Source organism: Buceros rhinoceros, unplaced genomic scaffold (assembly GCF_000710305.1).
Source record: "Buceros rhinoceros silvestris isolate BGI_N320 unplaced genomic scaffold, ASM71030v1 scaffold3873, whole genome shotgun sequence".
NCBI classification, from domain to species: Eukaryota; Metazoa; Chordata; class Aves; order Bucerotiformes; family Bucerotidae; genus Buceros; species Buceros rhinoceros.
In genome coordinates, this window is record NW_010405218.1 from 82,827 (window position 1) to 93,389 (window position 10,563).

General features: G+C 35.2%; 1 protein-coding gene across 1 annotated transcript in view; it reads left to right on the forward strand.

Moving 5' to 3' along the window:
• The window catches only part of PHIP (pleckstrin homology domain interacting protein), a 96,195-nt gene that overhangs the window by 71,832 nt on the left and 13,800 nt on the right, over positions 1–10,563 (forward strand). Inside the window, exons 21-26 of the mRNA XM_010133631.1 lie at positions 1,205–1,312; positions 1,708–1,832; positions 2,048–2,130; positions 6,633–6,744; positions 6,948–7,009; positions 8,443–8,598. Coding sequence (XP_010131933.1) covers positions 1,205–1,312; positions 1,708–1,832; positions 2,048–2,130; positions 6,633–6,744; positions 6,948–7,009; positions 8,443–8,598 — 646 coding nt within the window. The remainder of the gene's footprint in view (positions 1–1,204; positions 1,313–1,707; positions 1,833–2,047; positions 2,131–6,632; positions 6,745–6,947; positions 7,010–8,442; positions 8,599–10,563) is intronic.

The window sequence follows — 10,563 nt, forward strand, 5'->3', positions numbered from 1 at the left end:
CTTTCCCTATGAGGATATTGTGTGTGTCAAATACTCTGAAGAGTGAGAGTTTTAAAAAAAATATAGGGCTGAATCCTCCTCCATTGGGGAGGAAAAAAAAAGCCATGTAACATTAAGAAAGTTTGGTAACTGTTAATGTTAGAAATTTGAGAGACACTTGTTCATAAAGTTTCATGATACAACAGTTTTGGAAAGCGTGTGGAAGTACTAATATTAGTGTGTTTATTTGTATAAATATATTTTAAAACTTACTGAGGGTTTTTCCTCTGGGGATTTTTCTGTATGTGTGTTAGACCTTAAGCTATTGTTACCTCATCCTGCTTTATGGAAATCCCATGTTTATGGCTTCAGGCACTTTCAGAGGATTTTTTAATTTGGAATGTATCTTACCTGGAATATAGCTGTTTATCAGATCTTTGTTCTAATTAGTTTGGGGCACCTCTGATCATGTTTCAGATACTTCTCTTGAATATATGTTTAAGGTTTTCAGTTCACTACTTCATTACAGTGATGGTTTATAACAAAAACATTCCTCCATGTGGTATCATATAACAGGATCAAAGTAAAGCTAAGGGACTCTGGATGCCTGAACCACGGAGATTTATAAAGGAAGGATTTGTGAATTCTTAATAAGCACTTGAAATGTCTGTTTTCAGTTTGTTCGTGTCTTTATTAGGCTGATTGTGTGGTGGTATGGAATCAGACAGCAAAATCTTACTAGAACAATAACAAACAGTTGAATTGTCCTTTTAAAATATATTTCTTCTTGAAAAAAGGATGTGATTACCCAGATAGTGAATTTAGTGACACTTGATTGTCGTCTCGGGGCTCTGCTACAGGGGTGAATAACCGAGTAGATTAGCGGAATTCACGTTACTGTCATTGAATTGTTCTATAGTGCAATGATAAATAGATGGTTTTGTTACTGGCTTTGTTTTGGTGTCACAGGTGTTATTTAGAGTATTTTGCTCATAGGGAAAACGGTGTTCTAAGTCTTCCCTAATTTTTCTGTAAATGTTTCTATGATGCGTGCTTTAATTGTCCACCGCTTAATTATTTGAGAACCTGTGTCTTTTGCAGGAAAACAGAATGGAAAAAAGTTGATGATAAAATAGAAAGTACATACATTGTATGGCAATGATGTGCTAGCATTTCAACTTTTCCAAGTCATTGTCAGGTAATAACCGTCACATTTCACTTTTAGGTCTACTATTTCCGGCAAGGTCATGAAGCGTATGTTGTAATGGCGAAGAAGAACAAAATATATAGTATTAATCCCAAGAAACAACCATGGCATAAAATGGAATTACGGGTATGATGTCTTAATTTTTGTTTGTATCATAGTATTAAAAAAGAAAAAAGTTTGAAAACTAACCAAAAGGTGATTCTTGATACAGATGTTTCTGATGTTGTGTTCTTAAAATATTAAGGGGGAAAAGACTTAATAGTCAAATGAAATCAGACCTTAAACTGTACTACTTTTTGCATCTGCTCGAGCAGATGAGGTGGTTACACTTCATAGCAAAATATTATTCAAACAAATTACATTGTGAAATAATAGATTGTCTTGAAAGACTAAATTTCAATATCTAATTTTGACATGTTCTGGCAGAAATCTTGTCTTTTTCTGAAACATTTTCATGTTTCAGAAAGTTTTTATAGTCATCTTAACTTCAGTGCTGGTACATAACATTTTGTTCATTCCAGGAGCAAGAGCTGATGAAAATAGTTGGGATTAAGTATGAAGTGGGATTGCCTACGCTCTGCTGTCTTAAACTAGCTTTTCTTGACCCTGATACGGGTAAACTAACTGGAGGATCATTCACCATGAAGTAAGGAAAGCAATATTGTATTCAAATTGAGGGCTTTCTTGTAGGAGGAGGGGGGAGGCTTGGAGGGGTGAGGTTGGAAGTGAAAAGATGCCATTAATGTAATGATTTGAACTTCTGCTTCTGAAGTCTTGAATTCAAAGTCTTGATCGGTTATGTAAGTACTTTAAGCTTTTGCTGTTTTATCGCTCAGTAGTTGTGTGTTCTATTGTAATTAGGTACCACGATATGCCAGATGTCATAGATTTCCTAGTTTTGAGGCAGCAGTTTGATGATGCGAAACATAGGCGATGGAATATAGGTGAGTTGTTGGGGAATTTTTTGGTATGTGGGTTTTTTTTTGTTTTTCTAAGTGTCTACTTATTTTCATTACAACTTTTTAACAAGTAGGTTATGGTAAGCAATACTAATACTGTGCTGAAATTGGATAATAAGCTCTGTCCATAATTGGGATGTAGAGTCCCACTTTGTCCTTGACTAAAGCTACAGCAAGCAAACAAAATACTAAAGATGATCTATAAAAGAAAGTGAAAAGAAAATCTCAGTTGTGTGTGTGCAGAGAGGAATTAAGAACACTGTTCAGAAATACAGTGGTGTTTGGTAACTGTTAACTTACTGTGTAATCTGTATATTGCTTCTCTCCTATTTTTTTAGATTGAAGGCCTACTTACAACTGCATTGCTACTAGAATTTTTATTTATTTAAAAAAATTTTTTTTTTTTCAATTCCTGGAATTTCTGCTGGAAATATAGAAACACCTCAGCACCATTTGAAATTTATCTCTAGATTGTACAAACAGGATGCTCTTCCCATTTCCTTACACTTTTATGAACTCTGTTCTAAATCCCATATGGTTTAGTTTCCTTGAAGTGTGTGTAATTATAATTCACTACTGTGTGATGTGGGGATGTTTTTTATTCGTTTTACTTTGCCCATGCTTAGTTATTTCAAAGTGCTGGGTAATGGAGAATATCCATGACAGGCATGTTCTCCACTCAGATCTATTTCCTAGTCATCTTTTCCGTATGATAACAAAGATCACCTTCCAACAATGAAATCTAACTAGTGAGAGAAAAAGCTGCATTATGACAAAATTATCCTCTAAGGTGTTTTTTTCAGAAGATCAGGAAATACCTATATTTTTATTCATAAGAACAGCTTTATATTGTCCCTGAAATTTAAAAGATTAAGCAAGCATTAGTGACTCATCAGAGTTCAGAATGAACTCTGTTCCTCTAAAAGAGGAAGATGTATATGATATCTTGTTTCCAGAATTACAGGCACTGTAACTACTTGCTAGTATCTCAGTATATTCTATGAAGTGACTTACTCCCGAAAGTGAAATACTGGTTGCATTCCCTTCTTTTTTTAAAAATGTTTTCTGGAAAGTAGCAGTGATTACTGTAACAAGTCAATTCCTGTGGTTCTTCCATTCAGGAGCCATGGCTAGCGTGTTCACAGCTGACTGTCAGCGTTTCTTGACATTTCAGGCAAAGCGTCATACAGGAGAGTGGACTATTTTAATACTGAAATGTAAGAACATGATGGTGTATCTGCTTGTGTAGAAATAACTCATGCAACATGGGTTTCAGCAAATATGCTGCCCTTCAAGTCTGTATTTGCTGTTTTCAAAGTGCTGTCATCTCCTAAATTCATTGTAGCGAAGTAACCTGAAGAAGTGTCACAGCCGGGTGTTAAAAGCTCTCTCTCTTTTCTTGGTGTTTTTTTTTTTTTTTTTTAAATGATGTCTTACCTGACTTTTCCGCTAGGAAAGTTGAATTGATCTCCTGTTCTTTCATGTACATCATGATAACCTTGGTAGGGGATGTGAGCCTTAGCACTAGATGTATAAATAGTTCAGTATTCCATTCTGTAGGGAATTTCATAAAGATCCTAGGCTTCTGATTCAATAGGAATTGCAAACCTTAATTTCTTCTTTAAAGGTCATTTCAGTTTAAAGATCCCTTAAGAGACAAGATTGGTCAACATCTAATGTGTTGCCAAGCTTTGCTCTTTCCTGATGCTTATGGATCTGTGGTCATGTTCTCCTCTGCCATGCTGTACATGTTTTCCCACAAGGTCACAGCAGCAGTAGAAGAATGACTTGCTGTACCTTGTATGTGAATAGTCTAGCCAAAAGTCATCTGTCAGCCATTGTGACAGAAGTCCAGGAGTAGAGGAGGGACTGAAATGTTACCCTTGCTGCTCATACAACTTACAAGCAAAGGTAGCATCTCCTTCCTCAGCTGACAACTGTATTTCAAGAATCTTGCAGTGTGGAAAGAATTGGAGCTACACAAGAAGTATTTTGAGCCTTCAATGTAAATAATGTTAATTTTGGGCCAGTAGTGTCTAATACTAGCTTGTAACTCTGACAAGTGTTAGAGATCATTCTTCAATTCCTCTTTCGGGTGGTAAATAGTCTCCTCCTTTGAGACAGTTTGAATTGCTAAAGCAAAGATAGCAAAGACACTGCTGTTAAAACTGTTACTGCTCTTCCATGACCCTTCCAGAATGCTAGCCTGCTCTCTGCATCGAAATTTTACTAATGTATGCTTTGGATATTTTACTGGTGTATGCTTACCTACTTGGAACAAATAATGCACTGTATTGTTGTAGTGTGAAATACAATATAAAAATGTTCCTCGAAAGCAGGTAATATGTTCTAGCAGGATAAGGAGAAATGCCTTACACAAAACTGTTCCTGACAATTTAACCGTGTGAATCTGAAATCCCCAAGATTTATCTGACATCCTCAAGTCTTCTGAACTTTCACCACAGCTCTTCATCAACAAACTTCTTATTATTTTCAAGTCATGCAGTTGCTGTTTTGTCTTCTCAGGACAACTGTTACTATCTTTTCTTATTCTTCTATGATTTCAGGTACTTAGCTTACAAATCAATATTTTTATAGCTACTATTTGGAGAGTCACTGGATATTCTCTGGCTTCTCTTTAAGTCGTTAAAATGTTGATCTTTTAACTAATAACAATCCTTGGTGCCTTGGTAGGGTGATTAGGTGAGGGTGTTTGGGTTTTTTTGTGTGGTGTGCTTGTTGTTGCTTGGGTTTTGTTATAGGGAAGAATATTTGCTTATGTATGATATTTATATATTTTAATATTAACTGTGTATTGATGTATGAATCCTTTCAGAAAGAATAAACAAAGTTTGAGAAGCAGATTCGTATTTCTACTCAGATTCTGTTTATTGCATATCTTTGTTTTATTATAGTTTAAATAGAAGATTAATACTTGGGCTAAAAGCTATTCCAGTAGGATTCCTGCAGCTTTGGTTATACGTTTTAGATGAGTCTGCATTTAAGCCACTTTAAGTTCAGTGTACATTTTATATTGTAATCAAGGTAACGTTATCTGGTGATACATGGTTCTGGAAGATTATGCTAAATCCTTCTAATAAGAATTTTTGGTCTGCTGACTGCATAGATGAAGTAACGCTTTGTCTGTGATTGTTCTATGCTGTTTTCAATTACGTTGTTTTCTGCTTTAGCATTCTGTCCATGGGAATGCTGTAACTCTTGAGAAATGGGAAACGGCTGCCAGTATACACTTCTTTTAAGTTGTTTTGATATCCTTAATGTTCAGGTCTATGAAGGCATTCACAGCTGTATCTACACACATTTCTTTGTAAAACTGTTCACTAAGGAATGCCTTATTGGGAGACTGTACTTCAAGAACTCTTCAGGATAATTTACTTCTTTAAAATAAAGCATCAGCCCTTATTTCCATTTTTGAGTTTGCATTTCAGATATTTTTGGTATATTTGGTTCTGTTATTTGGCACAATTAGGACTATTAGTGGAAGCTTTGTAATTGTCCTAGAATTACTTGCAATCCATTAATGAAGAAAAAAAGTGCAATAAAGAATGCTGAACATCTTTTAGAATATATTTACTTCCTATTAATTCAGACAACTGCAGCAAGCATTTGGGCAGAGCGTGGATGTAGTGAAATAGAACAAACATTGCAGCAGTTGGGGAAGTGTGTATGCATTCAAATCCATTGAAAACAGAAATGTGCAGTTCTGGAAGTCTCAGACTTAAATTACACTTGTTCTTGTATTGAGCAAACTGAGTACTTCACTAAAAATTGTTTCTGAATTCCATATTATAGAAAATGTAAGCATTTATGATTGCGTGGAATATATGTATTCTTACACGTAATTTTGTTTTTAATAATGCTTCTGACCTTCCTTCTCATCTGGGCAAATGCATTGCAGTAGTGAAACCATTTCAAGATATAGAAATTACTTTTCTAACCTTTTGAAGCTTTAATAGATTTTATTCTTCTATCAGTCAGATTGCCCGCCTAGTAAAGAGAATGAACCTGTGAGTTACATTTGGGTAGCTGAAAAGGCACTTCAGAAACTAAGGAGGAGCAGCTCAGCAGCGTGTAAAATATTTGCCATACAAAAGTGTCACAGTGCTCAGTTATTCTAAGACAGCAGGTAGTGTTTGATGCAGGTAGATTTGAATCTTTAAGTTTTAGTGTTGAAATATCTTACCTTTTATATGAAATTAAATAAGTTCATGTATAAAGGATATGTAGATAGATTTGCAAATAATTTTAGTTTAATGCCATATTAACTTCCATTTTGGTTTAAAAGCAACCTTCAGAAATAATTTAATTTCTTTTTAAACCACGTATGACTCACATTTGCCTGTTGATGCTAGAAGTGTTCAGAAGGATTTCTGTATTCACGATCAAGCCAAAGGTATCTGAAACTGCTTTTCTTGGGAGGAGTAAGGTGCCTTGTATTGATGAAATTATTTTGTGTTCCTACCTAGGTGATCGTTTCAGGTCAGTGATAGATGATGCTTGGTGGTTTGGAACAATTGAAAGCCAGGAACCTCTTCAACCTGATTATCCTGATAGCTTATTTCAGTGCTACAATGTCTGGTTAGCATATTTCTCTCAATCTTTTAATTACTGCATTTGAAGTATTGACTAAGTAACTTGTTTTCATTAAATTCAGTCATGCATCTCACTATACCAATTTTTTATAATGCTCTGTACTATATAAATAAGTTATATTACAAGCATTAAATAATTACATTGTTGAAGCAATATTAGTAGCTAACTTAAATGTGGTTATTTTTAAGCTGGGACAATGGTGATACTGAGAAGATGAGCCCTTGGGACATGGAGCTGATACCAAGTAACGGTATGGTACAGTAGTAGTATAGTTTGCTTTAAAGACTGTATTTAAAGAAGAAAAAAAATAATATGGTTTTACTTAAATAATCCTATTTGTCTTGGGGATAGGGGGAAGGCCCACAAACCAGTTGCATTTGAAGAACATCCTTAAATCAGTTACTAAACTAAAAGCGGATCAAGAAAAATTAACTGCAAAAACCATACAGCCATACTCATACAAACTAAGAGTATGTTCGAAATAGGTTACAGAAACTCAAATCACATGATGTAGTTTCTTGTACAGTTAGAGAGCAGTGAAGATAAACCTGTGCCATATGTCAGTTTTGAGGAAACCAGCAGCTCTGAGACCTGTCAGCATGTCTGCAGACAACTCAGTGCACTGAAGATGCAACATGCGCCTGTGAGATAGTTTGGTAAGAGTAGGATTTGCTCCCTGTGTGGCACATAGACATGCTGCAGAGTGGACAGCACAGCATGGGCGCTGTTCATGGACAAAAGCACAGTATTCCTTCCTTCCTCATTTAATTTTTTTTCCTAATATTTCATGAAAGTCTGGTTAAAAAATTGAGTTGGAGGTTTTTTCCTCATGTTCTAGGAAATGTGATTGAAATTTGATAATAATGTCACTTGTAAGTAACCATAAATAATTCCTAGTTCTCTTAAGCTGTAAATGCATTAATTTCAACTTTTCATTTTGGTTCAACCCTTCTTTTAATGGGTACTTCTTTGTTGTAAGTAAAATACAAAAGTTAGAATGATACAGAATTAGCATGATAACATGACTAAAATAATTAAAATAGGCAGATAAGCAAACATGAACCTGATTTTTGTGCTGTATCCATACTGACTTTTGTTACACCTTCCTGAAAAAAAAAAAAAATGTTAGAGAGCACTTTGCATCATACTTTGAAAATCTGCTGTTACATTATGTCAAAGTTGATAGATCCTCAAGAATGCTAGGGGAATGGCACTTGTAATCTGATTGCTTAGGAGCTCTGGTTTTAGCATTTGACCTCACAAAACTGTGATAAGATGGAACCACTGCCTGGAGGATGCTTTAGCGTCAACATCAAAGTCATAATCTTAAACTCCATCTGAAAATCATCACCTGTTTATTACCAAGAATTTTAGGTTTTAAAAAAACCAAAACCACTAAACTTCAACTGTGATAAAGGAATGCCTTAGTTGCTTCTAAAATAAATTTTATATTAGCTATTTGGGAGAGGAGGAGCTGTGCACCAAATTGCATTGTAATGATCTAAATTGAACATGCAGCAATACACAGAAAAGATACTGCACGCATCCAAAATGTCTTTGAGCAAATCAAGAACCGTGCATTTGTTTTGGTTCGTAAAATGGTGTTGTATATCTTTAAACTATCTTTGAGTTACACAAGATACCAAGATGTATGTTGTATTTAGTTTTCATGTTACATTTTAGCTGTATTTCCAGAAGAACTGGGAACTAGTGTTCCTTTAACAGATGATGAACGTAGAACGCTGCTCTACAAACCTCTGGATGGGGAGTGGGGTTCCAGAACCCGGGATGAGGAGTGCGACAGAGTTATTGCAGGAATAAACCAACTCATGACTCTAGGTAAATCCTGAATAATATGGGGAACATTCTTATTTTTCAGACTATGCTCATGTGTACATCTGAAATAATGAAAATGAATGCGATGAAATACACCTTTTACCTCTCGATTAACTGAAACAATACTTTCTCATTGCACGTTTATACATTTTTCATGTAATGAGTACATATAAAAACCAAATTTTCTCCTGTGTTCAAAGGTAACTATTGCTTTTTGGTTGATAATTTGACATAAGCTAGGGATTTCAGATTTGCATACTAAAAACAAGTACTTGGGTTTTTTTACTGGAGCTACCACAATATCTCATATTGAGTTAAAATTGAAAACTTTATGAACAGAATATGAACTTATTATAGACACACGGGGGAAAAAAAATCTTAAATACTTAGAGAATGGATGCCTATGTGTAGATTAGCACTGTATTAGCCTTTTCTAATTCACGTATCCTCCCTGTGCCTTAATTGTGCAGAATGTTGAGGAAAATGTAACTGATTAATTTACTGCTTGCTCTTTGGCTGTAGAGCAGTTACTCTTTACAGGCAGCTTCTGAAAAGGTAATAGTTAACACTTTTAAAACATCTCTGCAATATTTACATGATCAAAGATGGGTGTCTGAGATGGAGATCCATCACTGAAACATGGGCTGAATCATAAGTCTTTTGTATGTTTTGTGATGAGCAAACTGTGTTAAATCAGCAGTCTTAGGTTTTGGGGTAACAAATCAAATAAATTAAATATGTAAGTTGTCACAGATAATTTTTTTTTAACTGATTCTCAAAGTACTTGACATGTCTTACTTAAAGATAAGACACGTTGCAAAAAAGCCAGAAAAGTTCAAGAGAACTACTTCCAATACCTGGGTGTCCCACATGATGGCTTCTTTGGTGACATACTGCTTAAGTAGCTTCCCACTGCTTCCAAAAGACAGGAAATATCTGTGTTGCATAGTAATCCAAATTACAGCATTACATTACAAAAAACTTGTGAGGAAACAAAATTTTAGTTGTTTTCCCTGAGTGGTGTAAGAGCCGTGGTTTCACCTTTTGCATTATCTTGTATGACAAACTGCTTAGCTTGGGATTTAAACTATAGCATGTGTGGTGCATATCAGTACAAAGTAGCAGTTGCTAGAACATTCATAAGAGTAAGTACACAGCTTTTAGCGGTCTGTTTAGAGACAACATATTTTCTGCTTTTAAAGGCTTTCGAGACAGACTTTAAAGGGTGGGTTTTTTCATGTTTTTGTATTGCGGTATTTTCCCTTGAGGCATAAAATGTTAGAGGGATGTGTCAAAGCGCTTACGATGCTTCTAAGCGCAGGAGGAAAAAGTTTTGTGTAGGTGCACAGACTTAAGTTGCTGAGCAGTCTTAGCATTGTGGTGGATTGGTTTTAGAAGGCTTCTTTGCTGTTCGGTAGGAACTGAAGACTGTTTCTGTTTTGTTTTGAGTTTGGTGGGTTTTTTCCCCATATCTTAATGAGATTGAAATAGTCCTGTAACTTTTGTGGTAATAATTTAGTTAATTGCTGTGTTTGAAGATGGTAGAAGTGACAATATAAAACTGAATGAAATAAGCCTGTGTTGTAAATAATATCACTGAATTGCATGTCTTTTCATATATGTATACTTTATACATTTAAATCTGCTTTCCAAATGTGTATATTTTGCATGTGCTTGCCATGTTTCTGAGGAGCCTGGTGCTTCATGCACAACACAATGAGTAGTCACTGCAGTGATGGTGATGGCAGCATACACCTCAGCAAGCACTTTTATATGCAGAATATCACAAAATGTTCAGAATATCTGGAGTAGTTAATGTTAATTTTGGGAAGGTGCTATGTGTTGCAAACATGAGGAAGTAGCATATGTTTTGAGGGAGGCGTGTGAATCTTGAAACTACTAAGGTCCTTTTTGAAGTATATAACTGTGGGGTTTTAAAATTTTTTTTTTTTTTTTTTTTTCTGTCTA